The 27,979-nt window shown below is 34.0% G+C and overlaps 1 protein-coding gene across 3 annotated transcripts in view; it reads right to left on the bottom strand.

Annotated features, from left to right (window-relative positions):
• Positions 1–1,785: 1,785 nt before the first annotated feature.
• The window catches only part of LOC126892257 (zinc finger protein 227-like), a 63,692-nt gene continuing 37,498 nt past the window's right edge, over positions 1,786–27,979 (bottom strand). For all 3 annotated transcript variants that reach the window (XM_050661763.1, XM_050661764.1, XM_050661762.1), the window contains one exon: positions 1,786–5,974. In XM_050661763.1, the coding sequence (XP_050517720.1) occupies positions 4,500–5,974 (1,475 nt within the window). In that variant the 3' untranslated portion in view covers positions 1,786–4,499. The remainder of the gene's footprint in view (positions 5,975–27,979) is intronic.

The following is a 27,979-nucleotide window of genomic DNA, read 5'->3' as shown; positions in this document are numbered from 1 at the left end:
AATTTTACTCAAAATTGTACATCATCGTATATACAGAGAATATGAGAGAAAATTGAGCGACAATCAATTTGTATTTCGTATGGGGGCTTGGTACGAGGAAGGCATTATTTGGCATCTAAATATTACTACAAACATGCCGACATCAGTGAAAAGACATGTTTCTCTGTTTTATCGACTACGAAAAAGCGTTTGATGGAGTAAAACACAGAACTCATAGAAACCCTGAGAGTCTGTAACGAATTTTGAATGTCATAACCAGGGAGGGAGATAGTTTGGGGCTGAATACAAACACAAATAAAACAAAAGTAATGGCTGTTACACGTACACCAAATGCCGATATTAATCGTATCCATAACAAACAGATAGAATCCGATAGATAGATAACAAACGATCTTGACCACGAGGTCGAAATACGTGCTCATATAGAGTATGCTAGGTCCGCTTTTCGAAGAATGAAAAATTCATAAATAATGGTAGGGGAGCCCAAGCGGGGATTTTTGCAGTTACTCGAGCGCGTCAGATTATCACATCGGAAGAAACCATGTACCCTGTAAATGTACCCCTGCTATATTTGGGATCTTAATACAGGGGAGTTCGTTAAGGAGGGGCCCGAAAAAAATTTCTATCCTTAAAAAAACTCGAATCGTCAGATTAAGATAAGGTAAGTACATGCAGAACAGTGTATATTTTAAAAATCTAACGGTTTGAGCGGAGCGTAAGGAAATGGGTGAATTACAAAGTTTCACAAAAAAAAAGCGAATATTTCGAGAAATAAATGACAGATCGAAAAACTAAAAAATGCGTGTTCTATCGAATGATACTAAACATGATCCCACATGGACAGCGGTGGGGGTAAATTTAAAATTTTAAACAGGAACACCGCGATATTTCGCGAAATGAACATCAGATCGAAAAACTGCAAAATACACGTATTTAATATTTTTGAAAAAATTATCGAATGGCACCAAACACGCCCCCCCCCCCCACGGACTTGGGGTGGGGGTTATTTTAAAATCTTAAATAGAAACTCATTTTTATTGCAGATATGGATTCCTTACGTAAAAATAAGGAACTTTTATTGAAGAGATTTTTTCCAATTAAGTTAACTTTTTTTGGTTTTAGGACCTAATCTTCACAACCCAATAGGTCCCCATAACGTTCGAGTAACTGCAATTTAGCATACTTTCCTCCCCTACTAAAACTCTACCTTATATTCATTTATTCCATATTGGTATATGGAGTGGAAATATGGACTCTCGGAATTACAAGTACGAGGCGTATCGAAGCCTTTGAAATGTGGGTTTTTACAAGGATGCTGAAGATCTCTTGGACAGGTCACGTGATTAACACCGAGGTGATGAGATGAATGGGGACTGAGATAGAACTCCTAAATATTGTAAAAACAGAAAAACGAGTTACCTAGGACATATTTACAGAGGAGAAAGATACATCTTTTTACGACTCATAATGGAAGGGAAAGTGGAACGAAGAAGTGGGCCAGGAAGAAGAAAATGTTTCTGGCTGAAGAATGTAAGAGACTGGACAGGCATGTACGCACATTCGATACTAAGAACCGCTTAAAGTAGAGAGCAGTACTATCTCCGACACTCATGCGTCGTCGGTACCCTCGATGAAACCGTCGTGACGACACACTGTCGTCATGGACACCGAACGTGTTAATTTAACAAAAAAAATCAACTCTGAAAAGCAAATGCTTCTTTCTTAGACCTTATATACCTTAAACTGTGAAATTACTGCTATGGTTCCCTGTATAAATAAAACGCATTGACATTATATAACTATATTATATTACATATTACAAAAGTAGCCTTACACCTGATTTAAAGCAAGTTTTTGAACATCCCAGAGATACTGATTCTGTTTCTAAGATTAAAAGTTTTAAAGTTCATCTGTCACAAACACTCAGAAAAGTAAAACCTGATTTATATCATACTACACCAACATACCTAACATTTCTTGTTCTTTAGGTATAGTTTTCATTTTAGTCCAGTTTTGCCTTTTTGTATGTTGTTTATATGTATGTACTTGTTGTTTATATACCACTGGAATCTTCCCAGAAGACTGGCTTAGATCGACATATATACCTATAACGGCTATAACCAAGAAAAATAAAGCAAATAGATGCTCACAGTTTAGATTAATTAGCCTGATGAGTCATTTTCTGAAAATTTTACTCAAAATTGTACATTAACGTATATACAGAGAATATGAGAGAAAATTGAGCGACAATGAATTTGTATTTCGTATGGAGGCTTGGTACACGGGAGGCGTTATTTGGCCTCCAAATATTACTACAAAAATGCCGAGATCAGTGAAAAGGAAAAGACATGTTTCTCTGTTTTATCGACTTCGAAAAAGCGTTTGATTGAGTGCAACACAGAACTCATAGAAACACTGAGAGTTTGCAACGAATTTTGAATGTCATAAGAGAGGGAGATAGCTTGGGGCTGAATACAAACACAAATAAAACAAAAGTACATAATGGCTGTTATACGTACACCAAATGCCGATATTAATCGTATCAATAACAAACAGATAGAATCCGATAGATAGATAACAAACGATCTTGACCACGAGGTCGAAATACGTGCTCATAATATAGAGTATGCTAGGTCTGCTTTTCGAAGAATGAAAAAATTCATAATTAATGGTAGGGGAGCCCAATCGGGAATTTTTGCAGTTACTCGAGCGCGTCAGATTATCAAATCAGAAGAAACCTTGTACCCTGTAAATGTATCCCTACTATATTTTGAATCTTAATACAGGGGAGTTCGTTAAGGGGGGCCCGAAAAAGAATTTCTATCCTTAAAAAAAATCGAATCGTCAGATTAAGATAAGGTAAGTTAAGTACATACAGAACAGTGTATATTTTAAAAATCTGAGGGTTTGAGCGGGACGTAAGGAAATGGGTGAATTACAAAGTTGAACAACAAATAAAAAAATATGAAAAAAAAAACATTTTTAAGAAATGCTTTTCTTTAGTTATGAGTGACTAAAATTTAAAATATTATAAAAAAATTAACTAAAAAGCAAAGAATAAAAAACTCAAGCTAGAAGGATTATTCGAAAAAAAAAAGTTTGTTAAAAAAATGAAAAAGTCTAACACACTCGTTAAAGAAAAGTGTGGGGCGCTATCCTCAAACCGTTTATTCGACGAAGACGCGCCCCACGCTTTTCTTTAACGAGTGTGTTAGATTTTTTCATTTTTTTAACCAACATTTTTTTCATGAAGAGAAGTATCCATACTTACTCAAATGTGGTCTCGAGGTAAACCAATTACAAAAAAACTCGAAGATGTACCACAAGGTTATTTATTATTGTTAAAAAACATATAAAAGGACGCGTTTCGGCTTTGAAGAAAAGGCAGTCAAATTAACGTCTAAAGATTTGACGCAAACGATTGAACTAAATAAAAGCGTTTAAAAAGCGAATATTTCGAGAAATAAACGTCAGATCGAAAAACTCAAAAATACGTGTTCTATCGAATTATACTAAACACGACCCCCCACGGAAAGCGGTGGTGGGTAAATTTAAAATTTTAAATAGGATCACCGCGATATTTCGCGAAATCAGATCGAAAAACTGCAAAATACACGTATTTAATATTTTTGAAAAAATTATCGAATGGTACCAAACACGCCCCCCCCCCCCCCCCCCCACGGACTTGGGGTGGGTTGTTATTTTAAAATCTTAAATAGAAGCCCCCATTTTATTGCAGATATGGATTTCTTACGTAAAAATAAGGAACTTTTATTCGAGACATTTTTCCAATTATGGATAGATAGCGCTATAATCGGAGAAAAGGATTGTTGGAAATGGAAAATTAAATTAAAACTTAAAAACTTCCACTTAAATGGAAAACTTAACTTTTTTGCTTTTAGTACCTAATCTTCACAACCCAATAGGTCCACATAACGCTCGAGTAACTGCAACTTTAGCATACTTTCCTCCTCTAATCTACCTTATCATTGGATATCCGACACCAATTTGTAAAAACATTCATTTATTCCATATTGCTATATGGAGTGGAAATATGGACTCTCCGAATTACAAGTATGAGGCGTATAGAAGCCTTTGAGATGTGGGTTTTTAGAAGGATGCTGAAGATCTCTTGGACAGGTCACGTGACTAACAACGAGGTGATGAGATGAATGGGGACTGACAGAGAACTGCTAAATATAGCAAAAACAGAAAAACGAGTTGCCTAGGACACATTTACAGAGGAGAAAGATACATCTTTTTACAACTTATAGTGGAAGGGAAAGTGGAAGGAAAAGGAGGTCCAGGAAGAAGAAAATGCTTGTGGCTGAAGAATGTAAGAGACTGGATAGGCATGTACTCACATTCGATACTACAAACAGCTCAAGATAGAGAGCAATTTGCTGTAGTTATAGCCAATGTTCAGTAATGTAGAAGGCACCTTAAGAAGTATGTTGTTTCAAATGATATACTGATCCAAATTATATAAAAGAAATTTTTCATGTATGCAATCTCAAATGTGATTTCAAGCTAATTTTCTGAGAAAATTGCTTACAACAAATTTCACACTTGTGAGGTTTTTCTCCAGTGTGGACTCTCAAATGTTTTTTCAAATTAGTTGCTTCAATAAACGGCTTAAAACAAATTTCACACTTGTATGGTTTTTCTCCACTGTGTGTTCTCAAATGTACTTTCAAAACACCTGCTTGGCTAAACTGCTTCAAACAAATTTCACACTTGTGAGGTTTTTCTCCAGTGTGTACTCTCAAATGTAATTTCAAAGCACCTGCTTGACTAAACTGCTTAAAACAAATTTCACACTTGTGAGGTTTTTCTCCAGTGTGTACTCTCAAATGTCTTTTCAAAGCACCTGCTTGACTAAATTGCTTACAACAAATTTCACACTCGTATGGTTTTTCTCCAGTGTGAACTCTCATATGACTTTTCAAGATACTTGCGTCACTAAATTGCTTAAAACAAATTTCACACTTAGGAAGTTCGTCTCCAGTATGTACTCTCAAATGTGTTTTGAATTGGCTTGCTTGGCTAAACTGTTTAAAACAAATTTGACACTTATACGGTACTTCTCCAGTATGTACTGTCAAATGTGTTTTTAAATTATACTCGCGGCTAAACTGCTTACAACAAATTTCACACTTGTGAGGTTTTTCTCCAGTGTGGACTCTCAAATGTTTTTTCAAATTAGATGATTGACTAAACTGCTTACAACAAATTTCACACTTGTGAGGTTTTTCTCCAGTGTGGACTCTCAAATGTTTTTTCAAATTAGTTGCATCAATAAACGGCTTAAAACAAATTTCACACTTGTATGGTTTTTCTCCACTGTGTGTTCTCAAATGTATTTTCAAAACACCTGCTTGACTAAACTGCTTCAAACAAATTTCACACTTGTGAGGTTTTTCTCCAGTGTGTACTCTCAAATGTCCTTTCAAAGCACCTGCTTCACTAAACTGCTTAAAACAAATTTCACACTTGTACGGTTTTTCTCCAGTGTGAACTCTCAAATGCACTTTCACATTAGATGCTTCACTAAATTGCTTACAACAAATTTCACACTCGTATTCTTGTTCTCCAGTGTGAACTCTCATATGACTTTTCAAGATACTTGCGTCACTAAATTGCTTAAAACAAATTTCACACTTAGGAAGTTCGTCTCCAGTATGTACTCTCAAATGTGTTTTGAATTGACTTGCTTGGCTAAACTGTTTAAAACAAATTTCACACTTGTATGGTTTTTCTCCAGTATGTACTCTCAAATGTCTTTTCAAAAAACATTTGTGAGAAAACTGCTTAGAACAAATTCCACATTTATAAGGTCTTTTTTCAGTCGCTACTTTCATATTTCTACTTGATATTTTTCCTTCAGTGTGTGGACTCATATCATTTCCTTTATAAGATGAATCTTCAACGAGTTTTTCCATAATTTTCATTTTATTTTCATTTCGGAGATAACCTAAAATAGAAACCAACTCTAATGTAATTATTCGAGTAAAAGGAAAAATGAATGCAATAATCAAATTAAAGCATAATAAGAAATCCCCAGTACACCGTCCTTTTTTTAAAAATGATTACAAAAGTCTTAAAAGTGGTTTTAACTGCTTCCTTTGAACGAGTCTACCACTTTCTGAAAAGAAACATTAATTTTTTTCCGTGCTTTCAATTAACATGTGCCCTATCTTGAACAAATTCATTTAGCTGGTACCACGTACTTAAATGGTTTATTACGTAACGCAGTACTATCGCCGATACTCGTGCGTCGTCGGCACCCTCGATGAAACCGTCGTGACGACACATTGTGGTCATGGGCACCGAACGAGTTAATTTAACAAAAAAAAATCAACTGTGAAAAGCAAATGCCTCTTCCTTGGCCCTTATATATTTTAAACTGTGAAATTACTGTTATGGTTCCCTATATAAATAAAACGCATTGACATTATATAACTATATTATACGCTGTGAGCTCGTACGTAGAGGGGATATTTACAAATTCGCGAGCGCCAGTAGTGACAAGTCTGTAAACGTTTACGGGAAATTTGGCATAAATGTCAAAGTGATTAATTTAAAATAAAATTAAAAACATTTTTTATAAAAAATATTAGTTGGTCAAAGCTGTGGTATATATTTTTACCTTAAATATACTTACGTTTTAAATACTGAATTTAAGTTTTTTTAATGTTACGTAATATGTAATTATAAATTAATCTATTAATCTTAGCGCCATCTACACGATAATTGTGAAAGTATCCGAAGTAAGAAATTCATATTAGCAAAATCTTTAAAAAATCGATTACAATTTAATTACGTTTTGCGTTGTAAATATTAAGCGATAACAATTAAATAATAAATTTAAAAATTACCGGTGAAAGTTGAATTAGTAATCCGATAGGAGCGACACCAGCGAAGCTCAGAGCGTATATTACATATTACAAAAGTAGCCTTACACCAGTTACACCTGATTTAAAACAAGTTTTTGAACATCCCAGAGATACTGATTCTGTTTCTAAGATTGAAAGTTTTAAGGTCCATCTGTCACAAACACTCAGAAAAGTAAAACCTGATTTATATCATACTACACCAACATGTTCGATATAGATAAATAAATTTAATATTTTTTTAGCATTGCCATCTACTGGCCTCTTTACTAGTTACTGTATTGTGTGTTGCGTTCAACCTTTGTTTCAACAAGTAGTAGAAAAAATACAGCCATTGAGTTAATAAACGTTTTATTTGTTCCTTAAATCTCCCATTTTTTTTCCACAACTCTACAATTTACGAACAGGTTATGGGCTCAAACGATTAAGTGGAAGATTTTCTGGTCGTTCAAATCAAAAACAGCGCGTGTTCATTCGATAAAAAGTTAGTCGGTTTGTTGGTTAACAGTATCGAAATTGACTGTGAGCTATACAACTACCAGGACTGGTCATTCGCGGTTGAGAATGTCTTCGTTCTAGAAGGACTATGAAAGTGTATTCAGGTAACTGAACAAGACACAACGCTTGTTGCCAAAGCCAAAGCTAAGTTAATATTGACTTTAGATTCATCCCTATATTTTCATGTGAAAGAAGCTAAAACGGCGAAAGATGTATGTAATATGTTAAAAAAATTATTCGAAGACTCGGGCTTTTCAAGAAAAATAGGATTGCTTCGAACACGCATATCGCTAAGGTTGGAAAATTTCAATTCCATGGAATCCTACGATAATCAGGTGATCGAAACTGCGCAGAAGTTGAATAGGACTGGCTTCCAAATTGATGACATGTGGGTGGGGTCGTTTCTCCTAGCGCGACTTCCGGAAAGGTATATCCCGATCATAGATTTAAGAAGCCCGAGATGTAACATGAACCTATTTAGATAGCTGCGCGAATGTTGCCTTGTTTCTAAACAGAATTGCAGGGGTGGGGAGCTTCTACATAAATGAAACAGAGTTGGATTCAGAATAATTAATAATATTTATTGAATTAGTTCCGAATATAACACAAATTAATATACACTTATTTAACTAATTACACTAATCGTATAGGGCTTTTCATCGATTGTCATTTGTTTCGAGCTTCTGTCATGTGTCACATAATATTAATATATCTACGGCATACGTCTTTGGTTTGTATCATTGGTATATGTCAATAACGTATGACGTAGATATATTAATATTATGTGACACATGACAGAAGCTCGAAACAAATGACTGTGAATGAAAAGCCCTATTGACTAATCACAAAAAACAACATAAAGTTTTACAATAAAAATAATCAATGATCAAAAACTAAAAAATATTTTCATTGTCCAGAGAATAATGTCATTTTATTATGAAAAATTCTTTTACTTTTACTAGTATCTATAATTGTTTTATTATAATGATGAATTCGGACGTTAATGTAGGTGAAAATTATTAATTTTAATAAATTGGAATAATGTGACTCTAAAAAGGAATAATGTTTGAAATGGTTGTTTAAGTTCTTAAATAATAATTGTTCTGTTAATTCTTTTAATATTTGGACATTAACAATATTAACATTAATACTTTTATTAATGTTTATGTGGCACTGTAGCACTTTTTCGGCAGTAGAGCAAATAATAACAACATCGTTGGATGGATAAGTTAAATTTAATGTATCTCTTTGGTTGATGAATGATGTCAACAAGTCTGCTCAGTCTCCTATTATAAATGCGTTTACACAGTCTTCACATTTCAAAATTTTCGATATTTTATAAACGACATATCCTGAAATGTATATAATAACTTCTCTCTTGTAATGTGTAAATGATAAGTTCCTTAATTGAAGTGATATAAAATTCGTATTGGATATGTCATCGTTTTCATCAACACATTCGTCTTCAGCAATTCGTTCTCTGCCACAAGACATTAATTATTTTTTCAGGAGCCATAACTGTAATCAGTTCTAAAGGAATACAATTTCCTTTAAAACTATCCCTTAGTTCTAAATGTTTTAACATTTTTTTATAAGCTGCCTTAAACTGTTTAGCAGTTGGATTATTGTTATAACCCCCCATTGATCTAATTAACCCAAAAAAAGTTCTGATCTTGACTTAATTTATAGGTTGGAATATACACTAATAAATTTGTTTCCACTAATTGTTTGTACAAATGTTGAAGACTATTAATACAAAATAGAAATCCCAAAACTCCCATTTTTCTCTTGCTTTCGCAAAGCTTTACCCCGTTAACTAAAGTTAATGATTTTAAATATTCAGCAGTTTCGGTTAAAAAGTCATTATTTTGATATAATTCTCTGTATTTAAAGGCTTTTTATAATCTTTTTGTGACATATTTCTAGAATTAAAAACATCAAACAAATTATAATGCCCGGTTGCACCAACAGATTTTAAGCTTAAGTCGAGAATATCATAAGAATTAATATAATATAATTATAATATATTACAATAAGAATACCATAATATAATAATAGATATAATTGATAATAAGGTAAGAATCTAAAATTATGGTGCAAAGTAAGTGATACTCAAGAAGGCCTTATCTATAAGTAGAGCTTAGCTAATCTGGAGCTTAAGATCTGTTGGTGCAACCAGGCATTAAGATACGAATAAAATTGACCGTAGCAGCAGAGTTACTAAATTGTTGTAACTGTAAAACTTGTGTTGAATATTCAATAGCATGTGCCACAGAGTTACTAAATAATTGTGTTGCCAACCTTACTTTCATTTTTTGTTTTTTATAATTAATATGAGATTTTTTAAGTTTATTTCGTAAATGAACCCCCTCTTCCGCTTGGAGTTTATTTAATTCCTTAATATATTTCCACTCTACAGTTTCACCATTATCATCAACTAAAATTAGTTTATCTCCTAGTGTGTTTCTTAATGATTTTATCATATGACACGGGTCGAACAGAACTGCAATTTCTTTATTTGAATTTTGTAAAGTAAATGTAGATTTTAATGAATTTAATTGAAAACTACACCCTAACTCCTTTACCATTGTCACATTATTTTATGCACCATCAAAAGTTACTGATATCAGTGATATCACTTCTACACCAGATTGATTTACCAAATTTAAGCATTGTAATATTAAATTTTGTTTTTGTTTGCCAGTTAATAAATCAATTAAGAAATACCCTACGGGAAGTTTCCAAGAGCTATTAATACATACTAACATAAATACTATTGCTTCCTTGGCAATTGAATGACAATCCGTTTGTAAGTCAACTCCATAATCTACATATCCATAATATCACACACTCTTGATTATACACCATCAAATTAAAGTAATGTATCAAAAGTAACTGTATTAATCAGTAATAATGACTAACTTATGTTTACATGCTTTATTTACTTTATCACCCTGTATAATGATTATGTGAGAAGTTTGATGAAATATGGTGTCTAAATTTTTGTAATATTTTTTTAAGTTATATTACATTGCATTAATATATATTTAGAATAAACAACTAACAGACTACGACATCTTGAGCATATACATATATAAAAAAATAAACAAAGCAATACAATGCTAAAATAAGTAACTCGGTACTTTTTACAATTACAAACAATCGGGCCTAATACCACCCTGGCCCTGGTGTCGAATGTAAACAAACCGACGCGGCATTTGAATTTAAATACTGTTCAATACTTACGTAAACAAATGAATACTTCTTTTATCACGTCGGCATACTTTAAATTTGTTGTATACACATTGTTTTACAATACATGGACTCATTTTGACATTAAAATCACAAAAAAAACAGAAACTATTTTGATATTCACAATTTAATTGCTTGCGTTAACCTTCAACGGCACGAAACAAAATATGAGCTTCGAACATTATCGGCGGTTCTCGTCACGATACGATGCTAATGTCCACTCCAATTGGTGGAATGGCGTAGGTAGGGATAAAGAAGAATTTGGCACGCTGCGCAATGAACCATGTTACATCTCGGTGTTTTCATTAATCTAAGATCCCGATGCTCCTTTCTATCAAACACTCAGGAATCGATATTTCCACTGACGTAATCAAATCTAAATTGCTAGATATGCAGATAGACGGCGATAGTAGTGAAAAGCAGACAGCTTTTATGTCAAAGTGGAATGAAGTTAGCACTAAGCATGTCAAAAAAACGCAACCAGAAAGACAAGAAAAATATAACCTGCATAGGGATTACGTACACTCGATACGCATCGTATCCGCCATGTTTTCCCGTAAGGCGCTATAGGAAAACATGGCGGATACGATGCGTATCGAGTGTACGTAATCCGAGCCGAGAATTACGAACACTCGATACGAATCGTATCCGCCATGTTTTCCCATAAGGCGCTACGGTAAAACATGGCGGATACGATGCGTATCGAGTGTACGTAATCCCCAGGCCCCAGATTACGTACACTCGATACGCATCGTATCCGCCATGTTTTACCGTAGCGCCTTATGGGAAAACATGGCGGATACGATTCGTATCGAGTGTTCGTAATTTAGTTGTAAACAGAAAGGTCATTATGTCATTATATGAATAAGTGCCCTAGTGCTAATAATAATGCCTAGTGCAACATTTTTAAGTGGAAACTTTAAATCTACAGATTTTTATGTCGATTCTGGATGCAGCACGCATCTTACAGCGAGAAAGGATTGGTTGACAAATATCCGAGATGCAAGTTCGTCGAATATAACTCTGGCTAACAGTGAATGTTTGGCAGTGAAATGTGCTTGTGATATGATGGTAACCACAATTGTCGATAATAAGGGATCAGAGATAAGCATCAATAATATATTATACAGAGTGAGTTTTATGTATGGAAACACTCAATTATCTCGAAAATGGCTTGGAAGATTTTTATATATTTTGGTAGGTAGGGGTTTTCTAATGCGGCCGATATTATAGTGCTAATTACATTGTTGTCGTATTTTCCGTTTTTCTGGAAATCTAATGAACTTTCTTATTTCAAATGGAACATCCTGTATATTTTTTGCGTTTTGAAGTCCTTAAGAAATACTGATTATTTTTTATGTTATATTCCCTATACCTAAATGCCATAATTTCGGAGTTATTGCTACATTTATTTAAAAAAATTTTTTTAACAAATTATAAAAATCAATATTTTTGGCCCGGGTAAACACTATTGTAGATTGTTTGGATCATTGAGAACAAAAAAGATCTTTTGTAATTTTTCTCTGAAATTAATCGTTTCCGAGTTATAAACAATTTAAAACTGAAAAAAATCGAATAATGACGATATTCAAGGTCCAAGAACACAAGTAAAAAATATAATTTTTAAAATTCTAAAGTACCTAAATTCAAGCCCAACTCTTTTTCTAATACCTTGCCATAAAATTTTTTGCCTCCTTTTATTGTATAACATTGCTTTTTAATTTTTAATGAAGTTCATATGAGAGGACGGGCGATCGGGCTGCATTAACAACTAAAAAACAATGTTTTAAAATGAAACAATCTCAAATTACTTATCGGTAACTGATAAAATAAGCCTTGAGCTTGAATTTGGGTACTTCGCAGTTTCAACAATAACATTGTTAATTTGTGTTCTTGAACCTTGAATATCGTCATTATTCTATTTTTTTCAGTTTTAAATTGTTTATAACTCAGAAACGATTAATTTCAGAGAAAAATTACAAGAGATCTTTTTTGTTCCCAATGATCCAAACAACCTAAAATAGTGTTTACCCGTTCCAAAAAAATTGATTTTTATAGTTTATTTTTTTTTATAAATGTAGCAATAACTTCGAAATTATGGCATTTAGGTATAGGAAATAAAAAATACTCAGTATCTTTTAAGGACTTCAAAACGTAAAAAATGTACAGGGTGTTCCATTTGAAATAAGAAAGTTCATTAGATTTCCAGAAAAACGGAAAATACGACAACAATGTAATTAGCACTATAATATCGGCCCAATTACAAAATCCCTACCTACCAAAATATATAAAAATCGTCCAAGCCGTTTTCGAGATAATTGAGTGTTTCGATACATAAAACTCACTCTGTATGTAGCTGATCTGACAATAAATCTTTTATCTGTTTCTCAATTGATTAAAAATGGATATGATGTTATATTTGACAATGCAGGTTGCAAAATATACAATAAAAATGGAATTATTGCAACAGTTGAATTGATAGATGGTGTTTATAAATTGAATACTGAATGTATTTTAGATTATAAAAATTGTTTATTTGTAACTGGGGATACCTGGCATAGACGTTTCGGTCATTTAAATAGCGTATATCTAAATAAAATGAAAGATGGAATAGTAGATGGACTGAATGCGACTGGGAAAATTGATATTAACAAGCAAAACTGTATAATTTGTTGTGAGGGGAAACAAACGAGATTACCATTTCCAGAAAAAGGTCACAGAGCCAGTAGTTTATTACAGATTGTACAGTGATGTGTGCGGGCCTATGGAAAACAAATCATTAGGTGGCTCAAAATATTGTGTTACTTTCCAAGATGATTTTAGTAAAATGGTATTCATTTATTTTATTAAAACAAAAAGTGAAGTTTTTAATTGTTTTAAGAATTTTAAAAGTATGGCAGAAAACCAGAAGGGTGTCCATATAAAAACTTTGCGAAGTGACAATGGTGGAGAAGTTTGTTCAAAAGAATTTGAAGAATATTTTTTTATTTTATTTTATTTATCAACGGACAAAGCCCAATATTTAACTGTAAATGGTATTATACATCAAAAAACGAATCCCTACACTCCTGAACAAAATGATGTAGCCGAACATTTAAATCGGACAATCATGGAAAAGGCAAAATGTCTGTTGTTTGGTGCTAATCTTGAAAAAATGTTTTGCTGAAGCTGTAAACACAGCTATTTATCTAAAAAATAGATCGCTGGCTAACGGCTTAAAGAAAACACCGTCTGAAATGTGGACAGATAGAAAACCTGATGTTAGTGGTCTTGAATATTTGGCAGCAAGGTGATGGTACACGTTCCAAAAGAAAAAAGATCAAAATGGGAGAAAAAGGCTATTCTGTACATTTTAGTAGAGTACTCTGAGACTACAAAAGGATACAGGGTGTATAATCCAACCACCAAAGAAATAATAGTAAGTAGAGACGTACAAATTATGGAAGACACAAAAAGGTTTGAAGTGATTCATGTTGATTTAGAAGGTGAACATGGGGCAAAATAAACGTTAGATTCAGTGGGACATAGTCATAAATCATGTTAGGATCAGGATCATTAGGTTGAAGAGAACACATCGATTGATGAAAACAATGATCCCGATTATGTATGTGACTTGCCAAATTTGCCAGAAGAAAACAGGAGATCAACCAGAATACCTAAGCCAAAAAGGTTTGATGATTTTGTGAATTATTTGTGTTCGGATAGTGACTGTGATCCAGTTAGTGTCGAGGATGCCATGTCGAGACCAGATAGTAACTTATGGTTGGGGGCTATGATAGAAGAACTGCAGTCTTTCGAGGATAACGCAGCATGGGAAGTGGTTGATGTTCCTGAAGATGGTTGTGTAGTGAAGTGTAAGTGGGTATACAATAAAAAGGTTGATAACTCGGGTAAAGTGAAATATCGTGCAAGATTGGTAGCAAAAGGTTACACTCAAAAGTTTGGTGTTAATTATAATGAAACTTTTTCTCCAGGCATAAGGCATTCTATATTAAGACTTTTATTTGCTTTGTCAGCAAATTTTAATTTGGATATTTTTCATCTTGATGTTGCGACGGCATCTCTAAACGGTGATTTTAAAGAAAATGTTTTTATGACAGTACTTGAAGGTTTAGAAGTTGAAAATAAAGTATTAAGGCTCAAGAAAGCCATATATGGTTTAAAACAGTCAGCTCGATCTTGGTATGAAAAAGTTGATAGTTTCTTAATTAATCTAGGTTATAAGAAACCTGAAAAAAAAAAAGAAAAAGAGGTCGCCCAGCACAAACTTGGATAAGATCCATCATGGACGAGATAAGAAGTCAAGGAAAGTCTTGGAATGAGGTGAAGGCCCTAGCGCAAAATAGAACCCGATGGCGCGTTTTCACTGAAGCTCTATGCTCCACTTAGGAGTTCAAGAACATTATATATATATATATATATATATATATATATATATATATATATATATATAATATATATATATATATATTATATATTCACTATAATAAACGTCTGTTATAGAAAAAGACAGCAAATACAAAATAAGTGATTGATGTAATCGTTCATGGGTATTCTTTTATTTTTTAGACTGTACTTGTTGTTTATATACCACTGAAATCTTCCCAGAAGACTGGCTTAGATCGACATGTATACCTATAACCAAGAAAAATAAAGCAAATAGATGCTCACAGTTCAGATTAATTAGCCTGATGAGCCATTTTCTGAAAATTTTACTCAAAATTGTACATCAACGTATATACAGAGAATATGAGCGAAAATGGCAGCTAATCTATAGAGATTTGAACTCTGCAAATGTTCAAGATATTGTAATGTTTCGGAATCAATTTAACTGGGACTTTTTACTTTTAGGTAAGCCTCTTGAAACAATGTTAAACATTTTTTATGAAATTATCTTTATTGCAGTGGATATATTTGTTCCTTTAAAGAAATTTTCGGCCAGAAAATTCCCGGTATGGTTCTCAGTTAAACTAAAAAATTGTATTATTCAAAAGAAAAAATTGAACAAAAGGTATAAACAAACACAGTCAACGGATGACTATCAGGAGTTTTCTAGGTCGAGACAAATATGCAAAAATCTGACGCAGGAATGCTATGTTCAATATGTGCACTGTACTGAAACAGCTATTAGCTTTAACATAAAAAAATTTTGGTCATTTGTTAACAATAAAAGGAAAAGCAGTTATTTTCCAAATACACTTAAATATTTGGATAAGACTGGTTGTTCTGGGGAGGAAATATTGAACATGTTTGCTGATTATTTTTCGACAGTATACTCACATGATGTTAATATTCCCACTCATGAAATATCCACATCCAATAACCATATTACACACCTTGATATTAAAATATCAGATATCTTTAGTAAACTCTCTTCTTTGGATGTTAACAAAGGGCCTGGACCAGATGGGCTACCTACCTTATTCTTAAAAAAATGCTTTCTTTCAAGACCTCTGTACCACATTTTCAAGCTCTCCCTCCAAACTGGAATCTTCCCTGACTACTGGAAAGAGAGCTTTCTAAAGCCCATCTTTAAATCCGGGGACAAAACCTGTGTAACAAACTATCGTCCCCTCAGTATAATCAGTGCAATCTCCAAGGTATTTGAAAGTCTGTTATGTGACATTCTAACCCCTCTATTTGAACCTCTACTAGTCCAACAACAGTTTGGGTTTAGACCACGAAAATCTACAGAATTAAATCTTCTTAGTCAGGTGGACTTCTTGCTGGACGCCTTGGAGAAGGGGTATCAAGTGGATACGATATACACTGACTTCTCCAAGGCATTCGACAGGGTGCCACACAATATTTTGTTGCATAAGTTAAAACTGATTGGGATTGATGAGCCTTTATTGTCATGGTTCCAAAGCTACTTATCTGATCGTAGACTGAGTGTTAAAATTGGCACTTTTCTTTCTAAAATTATCCAAGTTCCATCAGGAGTGCCTCAAGGCTCTCACCTTGGGCCACTCTTGTTTAATATTTTCATAAACGACATAAATGAATGCTTCGCAATCAGTTTATTTTTGCTCTTTGCTGATGATCTAAAATTAAGCTGTGTGATTAAATCCCCACAGGATTGTGAAAAACTACAGTACGATTTAAATAACTTGCTAGAGTGGAGTAAAAGAAATGGCATGGAACTTACTCCAACTAAATGTAAAACTATGACTTTTTCACGTTCCAGAAATGCTATTGTCTTTGACTACAATATTGGTCACTATAGTATCGAAAGAACTTCTTTTTTTAAGGACTTGGGGGTCACCCTTGATACAAACTTACAGCTTTCTCATCATCTGGAGAATGTTGTTAATAAGGCTTTTCAGATGCTTGGTTTTATTAGAAGATGCACCCAGGACTTCACAAATATTACAGCTTTAAAAACCCTCTACTGTGCCTTGGTCCGTCCCCATCTTGAGTATGCCTCCTGTGTATGGTCTCCTTGTTATGGAGTTCATACTAATGCTCTTCAGTTAGTTGAACATAAATTTTCAAAGCAAATTGCATATAGACTTGGTATCTTGAGCAATTACAGTGATGCAGATATTCTTAATATCCTAAATATGGCACCTATCACTGCTCGTCATAAGAGAAGGGATCTCATCGCTTTCTACAACATCCTACATGGAAAAACTGGAACTCCAGAGCTTCTTCAAAAAATTAATATTCATGTCCCACTAAGAACAACCAGGGCTCCAGTTAGTTTCCATTACCCAATCCACCGTACTAACTATGGTCTTAACAACTTCCTCTCTAGAACTGCCAGACTAGCAAACCAGCACCTTAACACTGACCTTTTCCAAACTTATAGCAAGTTCCTGAGTCAGGTTTTAGTAAACATTGACTAAGACTTATCGTTCTGTAAAAATAATAATAATAATAATAAACTCAAAAGTGACTTATCTGCTTTTGTCCGCCGACCACACTAATTAATGTCCTTAGGTATGATTGTTTGTGTAATTTGTATTAGTAACTTATTTATATTGATTTGTATTTTTTTGTTCTCTTTATTTTATGTAATTTATATTTTAACCTAGGTATTTTTTTTTGTAAATGGTTGTAACCGTATATAAATAAATAAATAAATAAATAAATAATCTGGAAAGCTCAACGTAGTTGGCGCTTGTGTAGTTGGAGGTCACGTCAAATATTCAAATCAATCTTTTAATTTGAGTCTTTGAATTTAATTTGAGAAAATAAAATGCCTCAATGTTGTGCTGTGCCTTTGTGCTTATCGAGAACATCAGGATACAGGTTTCCCAAAAATATTCTGATGAGGAAAAAGTGGATTGTAGCAACAAGAAGGGATAAATATCTGCCGACAATAAATGCACGTATCTGCAATAAACATTTAGTTTTTTTTATATATTGTAACATTCCTGTTTTCTTTGAGAAAAATTTCTCACGTGTGTTCAAAATTTTTCTGATGGGTGAGAGGAGTGTGTAACGTTACAAACGTCACATCTTTGATATTTTATTTTTAAATAATTATTTTACCTTATTTTCTTTAATATTTCATTAATAATTATCTTCTTCTATTTCGTTTACCCATTTCCCCCTTTAAAAATTGGTTGGCGCTCTTTTATTATCCTCTTTGATTATCATTTTATTATCCTTTTTTATTATCTTCTATTTACTATATCTCTTTTCATTTAAATCAACATACTGAACGTACCCTGTATACATTCTTACTCCGTAAGTATCTGTCTCAATTCGGAACATGCCCGCCACCTATGTCGCACTGTCATGAAAGTGTCACTTCATACTTCATCCCTACCAGAAGACACAAACTGGAAGGGAAAAATTAATCCTTAAAAAGGCATGTAATTCCAAAATTAAATCATTTTCGTTCCATCAAATCATCTCTTGGGGTAAGAATAACATTATATTATAATTATATTTCTCCATCTAACAGTTTTTATATTGTTTTTTTTTATCTAACCTTCAAATGTTCAACAATGTGTTTGATTTCTATATTTCTTTTCATCTATTAATATGCACGTTTAGTTATCAAAATTTTAACTATTCTCCTCATCTTAATTCTATGTAATTTAACCTTGCCAATTACTATTTCTGAATACTATTTGGCATGGGTACAATTTGGTTTTCTTCTTGATTGTTGATATGTGTTTTACTGTTACAGTTTTTGGAAAGAGATCAACCTTTCCCTCTTCGGGAACCTAAGCCTCACATCACCGGTGATGCACACTTGAAGGCGAAGACAATGACATCCAGACTGCACAACCACCACCTCTAGCTGCAGGTGCCTTGCGCCGAAGATCCGCCCAGGCCTACGAGAAGTCTACAACAGCAGTACCATACGACATCAAGAAGATACCATCAGCTACCAAAAGCCATAAGTATAATCCAGAATTGTTAGTTTTTGGCAAGAATTTGAATACATTTGTCAATGCAATTTACTAAGTCATTTTATTTATTATATCTTTATGAACAATAAACATGATTGGTTAAAATATATTGTTTTGTTGGCTACCATTCTAAATTTTCAGAGTTCATTCTAAGGTTAGGACAAGACGAACACACACCTGAGTGACTGAGCTAAGCTAAGGGTGTAACGATGGCTATCTTAGTTGATTGGGGTAATATTTTCGAATATTGTTTCAATTAGCTGGGGTAGTCCATCGCCAACTCGTTACAATATTAATGGCTTTGACATAGTCAATTAGCCAGGCTATTTGTTTTTTTTTTGTATGGTATTAAAATAACAATTTTAAGTTTATATCTAAGCCTACTTATTATCTAAATTTACAGGGTGTTATAATATATTAATGGATACATTTTTCAATTTTGTGTGATATTTTTGCAATTTTTAATTTTATTATCTAAGCCTATTTAAAATTTAAATTTACAGGACGTTACATATTCGTAAAGAAACATTTAGTTGAAACAGATTACGTATTGCCCCTGGATTCGACTGTAAAAAATCGAATTCTTCACTATAAAACTCAGATCAACATAAATATTTTTATTTTGGTCTGATCTATAGAAATAAAATATTAAGACGATGACTAATATAGCTTACCCTTCGATAAGGGCTTCCTTTTTTCCAGTAACTTTCGCATTCCAGCAAAAAGAATATCGAAAGAAAATGGAAGAACTGAAACTTATTAATGAAAAGGCGCTTCAAGATATTAATCAATTACGAAATGAATTAAAGATTTCCAACGAAAGAATACAAAAATAGAAAGAGAGGGAAGAAGGAAAAATATTGTGATTCAAGGACTGCAGATTGACACCGATCAACTACTCTTGCTAGGGAATGTGGTCGAAAAATTCATAGAAAGGAAATGCGAGTAAAAGTAAACGTTAATGAAGCAAGAAAGCTGGGAGACAAAATATATTTGGTAGAGATGGATAGCAAGACAGAAAAGACCAAAGTAATGTAAAATAAGATGAAACTCAAACAACTGAGAGAAAGAATATACATAAATGACGAAGGACGGAATGGGAAATAATGGCCAAAATAAGAAGAATTGCTAAGGAAGAGAAAATCAAAGGAAATAGCACAAAAACAGGGTACCAAAGACTGACAATAAACAATGAATTATGGAAATGGAAGAAAGAAAAGGAGCAGCTGGAAAGAATAGAGGAAGACATTGCAAAATACTAGAATTGAACGCAGTAATAGGAGACCCAACAAAGATGACCCAGCAAAGAAAACGGAAACAAGAATCGAAAAATACTAAACAAGATAATGGCAATAAAGAAGAACTAGTTAAAATAGCGACGTGGAATATAAGAGGATCATCCAAGGAAGGAAAATTGAAGCATCTAGTAAACGACGCCAAAAAATATAAATTTGATCTTGTGGCAACAAGAGACTAAGCAACTGGGACAGGGCAGTTAGGAAATACATATGGCTATATAAACAGTGGAGGCTGTTAAAGGGCTTCCTTTTTTCCAGTAACTCTCGCATTCCTTCTCCTCAATTCGTTTTTCAACGTACAAACAGTCCAAGATCCGTATCTTTTTGCGATAAATTATTATTTATTAAATCGTACACAAAAACATCATATACAAACTTCACGAATTGTCAAAACGTTGACCCCCAACTACATAAGCGCCGCCAAGCGGGAGCAACGGCGTACATAGCTGCTATTGAGCGACAATCAATTTGTATTTCATATGGGGGCTTGGTACGAGAAAGGCATTATTTGGCATCCAAATATTACTACAAACATGCCGACATCAGTGAAAAGACATGTTTCTCTGTTTTATCGACTACGAAAAAGCGTTTGATTGGGTAAAACACAGAACTCATAGAAACCCTGAGAGTCTGCAACGAATTTTGAATGTCATAACCAGAGAGGGAGATAGCTTGGGGCTGAATACAAACACAAATAAAACAAAAGTAATGGCTATTACACGAACACCAAATGCCGATATTAATCGTATCCATAACAAACAGATACAATCCGATAGATATATAACAAACGATATTGACCACGAGGTCGAAATACGTGCTCATATAGAGTATGCTAGGTCCGCTTTTCGAAGAATGAAAAAATTCATAATTAATGGTAGGCGAGTAAAAGCGGGGATTTTTGCAGTTACTCGAGCGCATCAGATTATCACATCGGAAGAAACCTTGTACCCTGTAAATGTACCCCTACTATATTTTGGATCTTAATACAGAGGAGTTCCTTAAGGGGGCCCAAAAAAAGTTTCTATCCTTAAAAAAACTGGAAATCGTCAGATTAAGATAAGGTAAGTTAAGTACATACAGAACAGTATTCATCATTCTCTTTGCCTTATCCCTATGCGGGGTCGGCTTCCCTAATTGCATTTCTCCACACAATTCTATCTTGGGTCATATCAATGTTAATCCCCTTTACCAACATGTTCTGCCTTATCGTCTCCCCCCAGATCTTCTTTGGTCTTCCTTTCCTACTCCTTCCAGGAATCTGCACTTCAGTTATTGTTCGTATTGGGTGATTAACGTCTCGACGTTGAACATGACCAAACCATCTTAAAGGGCCCTATTCACATGCGTATTTGTCCGGCGGATATGTACGGCGGACAGATACTCCGGACAGATCCTCATGTGTGTATCCGGGCGTACGCCGTATATGTCTTGCTCGCCGTCTGTGGTTCAAGACGACGACCACAGACAGCGAGCCAGACATATACGCATGTGTGTGAACGTTTCAAGGATTTGTTCGCCGGATGACTTAAATTTGTGTCAATTTTCATTCTAACCACGGTAGTAGGCGTGTATTTATATTACATTAAAATGGCATTTTCGGATAATAAAGTATTTTGGGAAAGTTTTATTTCGTTATATAAGTTGAAGCCATGCTTGTGGAATGTAAAAAGTAAAGAATATTCTAACAGGCAACTGCGACACAATGCATATGAAGAATTAGTGGTAAAATGTCAAGAAATTTGTCCAGATGCAGATATAAAGTACGTAAGAAAGAAAATAGATTCCTTGCGTGCTGGATTTCGACGTGAGAGAAATGAGGAAGAGTAAGAGAACTGGGTCATCTACGGACAGTATTTATGCCATAAATATTTCCCAACAAGTGTCAGGTATTATTTGTCCAAGAAGCTGTGGGGAGATTGCACAACTGAACTTTAAATCTTCACCACTTCGTCCAGTTGTTAAGTATCGTAGCGTGGCGATTAATCGCTCTCTGCTACTTACTGATTCTCTCATGTGTGTGTTATTTCTTTCGATTCTAGTACCAACATATCCTAATAATGTTTCAAATGCTTATTATTTGAATTATAAATGAATGAATTATAAATTCATATGTGAGTACTTTCTTCTTTCCAATAACCATCGTTTGGTCATAGTCTTTTCTTTTTTCTATCATCAAATAAAACCATATATCCTCCAATTATTGCTAGTTGTTTTTTATTATTCATAGCACAGTGGAAAACAGATAAACACACAACGCGGGAACAAGTACAACTGAGAGATTTGTCCGTGAATGTGTAGCACCAACGAATTTGTCTGGAGACACATCTGCCTGTATATAGCTAACAACGGATCTGTCCGCCGTACATATCCGCCGGACAAATACGCATGTGAATAGGGCCCTTAACCTATGCTCTCTCATTTTGGCATCAATTGGTGCCACACCTAGACTTCCCCTAATATACTCATTTCTAATTTTATCCTTCTTTGTCACTCCACTCATCCACCTAAGCATTCTCATTTCCGCCACATGCACCCTTCAGCTTCATTGGAATTTTTCTGTCAACACACCACTCGCTTCTTTCCACTTCACCTCTCCAGCCCTAATTCTACTGCATGCATCTCCATCTATTTCTCCATTACTCTGTAATACCGATCCTAAGTAATTAAAGCTATTGGTTTTCACAATCATTTCACCATCCAAAGATACCATTTTATTTGTAGTAGCTCCATCTTTAAATGAACATTCCAAATACTCTGTTTTTGTCCTACTAAGTTTTAAACCTTTCTCTTCCAGAGCTTGTCTCCACTGTCCAAGTTTTTGTTCTAAGTCTATTTCACTATTTCCTACTAACACGACATCATCAGCATACATTAAGCACCATGGAATTTTACCCTGTAGTTTCGCTGTTATCTGGTCCAAAACTAATGAGAATAAATACGGACTAAGCACAGAGCCTTGGTGCAATCCTACTTTCACATGAAATTTATCAGTCTCTCCCACACCTGTCCTAACACTAGTCGTTACTCCCTCATACATATCCCCACAATCTTTACATATTCACCAGGGACTCCTTTCTTATTGAGTGCCCACCACAGAGTCTCTCGAGGAACTCTATCATATGCTTTCTCAAGATCAATGAATACCATATGAGCGTTTGTTTCTTTACTCCTGTATTTTTCCATCAACTGCCTTATAATTAAAACTGCATCTGTTGTTGATCTACCCTGCATAAAGCCAAATTGATTCTCGGATATTTCGGTCTCTTCACGTATCCGTCTATCAATTACTCTTTCCCATATTTTCATGGTGTGGCTAAGCAGTTTTATAGCCCTGTAGTTTGTACAATGTTGTATATCTCCCTTGTTTTTGTAAACAGGTACCAGTATACTGCTTCTCCATTCGTCTGGCATTTGTCCGACTTCCATAATTCTATTAAATAGACCTGCTAGCCACCTTGATTCTGTCTCTCCCAATGCTCTCCATACTTCCCCAGGAATATCATCTGGTCCTACCGCTTTACCTTTCTTTATTTTTTGAAGCGCTTGAGCCACTTCCTCGTTGGTTATTTTGGTGACCATTGCTGCTACTGTCTCCGTTGACTCTACAGGCTGTCTGTCAAATTCTTCATTTAATAAGCTGTCAAAGTACTTTCTCCATCTCTTTTTGACATCCCCTCCGTGAACTAGTATTTTATTATTTTCATCTCGGATACATCTAATCTGATTAAAATCTTTTGCTTTCTTTGCTCTGTTTGGCTATTTTATATATCTTCGTTTCGCCTTCCCTGATATCAAGTTGATCATAGGTTTGAATACGCTTCTGCTTTGGCTTTTGCTACTGCTACTTTCGCTTCCTTTTTCGCGACCATATAGTTTTGAAGATCTGTGTCGGATCTGGTTTCTTGTCACTTTTTATATAATTTTCTCTTCTCTTTTATTTTTCCTTGTACTTCGTTTGACCACCACCAAGTCTCTTTATCCTCAAACTTTTTTCCTGACGTTTTCCCAAGTATTTCAATAGCAGTCTCTCTAATACTACTGGTCATTTTTCTCCAAATTGTATTAGGGCTTCCTTTCATGTTGCAACATATTTTTTCTGCTATTCTTCTCCTGAATAGACCTTCTTTCTCATCTTTCAGCAGCCACCACTTGATTTTTTGTGGTCCTCTCCGATATTTTTGTTTAGTTTCGTTTTTTACTTCGATGTCCAGAACAAGCAGCTTATGTTGTTGGCTTACTGTATCACTAACTATTACCTTGCAGTCCTTGCATTCACGTATGTCTTCTTTCCTTATCATGAAGTAGTCTATTTGGGATTGATGTTGTCCACTTTTGTAGGTAATAAGTTGAGTTTCTCTCTTTTTAAAGAATGTGTTAACAATCGCCATATCCAATGCTGTTGCTAATTCAAGCATGTCATCTCCAGCTTCATTTCTAGTTCCAACGCCTAATCCCCCATGTATTGTTTCATATCCTGTCTTGGTTTGGCCCACATGTGCATTGAAATCACCTCCTATTATAAATTTCTCCTCTGCTGGAATGGCACTCAGTACGTCTCCTAATTGATCATAGAAAGCTCTTCTTTCATTCTCACCCAGACCTGTTTGGGGAGCATACACACACACAACATTCAATACCTCTTTATCAATTACAAATTTCACTGACATCATTCTATCACTCGTTCTTACAACTTCTACTACGTTATCTTTCATTTCACTATCAGCAATTATACCAACTAAATTTCTAGTGTTACTACTCCCTACATACCACAATTTGTATCCTTCACCTAGTTCTTTCGCCCTTTGTCCTTTCCACCTAGTTTCTTGAATACAAGCAATTTGAACTCTTCTTCGTTTGAGCGCATCCACTAACTCCAGACTCTTACCTGTAAGACTACCAAGATTCCACGACACTATCCTGATTTTTCTAACCTGCAATGGTGTTCCTCCTGAGATAGTCCTCACCCGGAAATCCGAACGGAGGCTCATTTTACTTCCGGCACATTTTACCTCAGGAGATGCCATCATTTCAGTAAAAGTTTTTTATACAGAACAGTATGTATATAGTATAAAAATCTGACGGTTTTAGCGGGGCGTAAGGAAATGGGTGAATTACAAAGTTTCACAAGAAAAAAGAGAATATTTCGAGAAATAAACGTCAGATCGAAAAACTAAAAAATACGTGTTCTATCGAATGATACTAAACACGACCCTTCACGGAAAGCGGTGCGGGGTAAATTAAAAATTTTAAATAGGAACAAAGCGATATTTCGCGAAATGAACATCAGATCAAAAAACTGAAAAATACACGTATTTAATAATTTTGAAAAATTTATCGAATGACACCAAACACGACCCCCCACGGACTTGGGGTGGGGGATTATTTTAAAATCCTAAATAGAAGCCCCCATTTTTATTACAGATATGGATTCCTTACGTAAAAATAAGGAACTTTTATTCGAGACATTTTTTTCCAATTATGGATAGATGGCGCCATAATCGGAAAAAACGATTGTTGGAAATGGAAAATGAAATTAAAAAATGGAAAGTCCTCACTTAAATGGAAAACTTAACTTGTTTTGGTTTTAGGACCTAATCTTCACAACCCAATAGGTCCCCATAAGGCTCGAGTAACTGCAAAGTTAGCATACTTTCCTCCCCTAATAAAACTCTACCTTATCATTGGATGTTCGATACCAATATGTAAAAACATTCATTTATTCCATATTGCTCTACAGAATGGAAATATGGACTCTCAGAATTACAAGTATGAGGCGTAGCCTTTGAGATGTCTTTTACAAGGATGCTGAAGATCTATTTAGTGCAGTCACTGAAGGTTTTCACCTCCGATTTCGTTGAACCTCCATCGATTTTCATGAAAATTGGTGAGTAATTAGAGGATACCTCAGGGAACAAAGGTGACATGATGCCAACTTGCGCTTTTACCCTGGGGGTGGATGCCACCCCTTCTCGGGGGGTGAAAATTATTTTATTAAAAATAATACCATAAGTCCATAGAGGGACAAATTATAAGCAAAATTTGTTATATAAAGTTATTAAAATAAATCAACACTTTTTGAGTTATTAAAGACCAAAGATTTAATTTTTTCGTAAAAAAATGCATGTTTTAAATCGGTTTTTCACGTATAAATCAAAAACTATAAGCTTTTACAAAAAAGTTATTATTACTGAAATTGAAGATAATAAAAAATTGAATACACTCCTCACATAAAGAACTAAACTAATGTTAGTTCAAAGTGAGTTATTGGCAATTGAATGTGTATTTTTTTCGACGAGTACTCAAATCTAAGTATTCAAGCTTAAATAACAGGAAAACGATGCAATGTATAAAATATTCCTGCTAAACATTTATCAAAATACTTCAGAATACCTATCAAATGAGCTTCAGAATAAGGAAATAGCGCCAAAATTAAGCAAGTTATAATGAAAATAAAAGAACCGTTTCGATTTTTTTAGGAAAAAGTGAAAAATAAAACATACGCCATTTCACAAAAATTAAAATTTATAGTAATTCTTACAAGAACTTCTTTATATTAGCATAAGTAATGTTTTCAATAATTTTGACCGGTTTAGAATGCATATTTTTGAAAAAATGATATAATTTAAAAAAATCATAATTTTTAAAATTATTGTAATTCTCATATTCTTTTGATAATAACTCCAAAAATACTCAATATACGAAAAAAATTATATATAACTAAATTTTAGTTTTTTCTGTGCCAAATATTTTACCTGTTTTACTATTTCTATAGGGTAAAAAATAACCGAGATAGAAACGTTTAAATCTTAAATTTTGCTGTGGGAACCATGCAACCGGGGTCATTTAACCTTTTATTTTTTAAAAAGTAAGGGGTTTAGATTAGGTTTAACGTGCTTAAATAGCACTTGGAATTAACTTTCAAACAGTTTTTAGAAGAACCTGATATCGTAAACACGAACGGAGTTATTAAAAAAAAGACAATAACATTTTTTTGGAAAAATTTTTAAAAGATAAATTTTGAAAAAATTTTGGTGCATAAATTTTAAAGCTATCAACATGTTCGGGGGCTCATTTGATAGATATTTTTAAGTGCTTTGACAAATGATTAATAAGTTAATGTTATAAAATGCATTCATTTCCCGTTATTTCAGCTTGAATACTTAGAGTTTTTTACTCGCCGAAAAAAATATACATTCAATTACCTATAACTCACTTGTATTTAACATTAACAGGTTTTTCTAATAAGGGATTTATTTCATTTTTATTAGCTTCAATTTTGATAATAATAACTTTTTTGTAAAAACTTACACTTTTTGAGTTATTGATGAAAAATTGGTTAAAAACATGCATTTTTCTCAATAAAAATTAAAATCTTTGATCTTCAACTCAAAAAGTTTTGATTTATTTTAATAACTTTATATAATAAATTTTGCTTGGAATTTGTCGCTCTATCAAATTATGGGGTTATTTTTATAAAATAATTTTCACCCCCGAGAAGTGGTGGCATCCACCCCCAGGGTAAAAGCGCAAGTTGGCACCATGTCACATTTGTTCCTTGATATATCCTCTAACCACTCACCAATTTTCATGCAAATCGATGGAGGTTCAACGAAATCGGAGGTAATAGCTCATATCCACCTTCAGTGACTCCACTAATTAGACAGGTCAC

Source organism: Diabrotica virgifera, chromosome 9 (assembly GCF_917563875.1).
Source record: "Diabrotica virgifera virgifera chromosome 9, PGI_DIABVI_V3a".
Taxonomy (NCBI): Eukaryota; Metazoa; Arthropoda; class Insecta; order Coleoptera; family Chrysomelidae; genus Diabrotica; species Diabrotica virgifera.
Note: the sequence above shows the minus strand (reverse complement) of the source record. Positions and strands in the feature narration are given on the sequence as shown.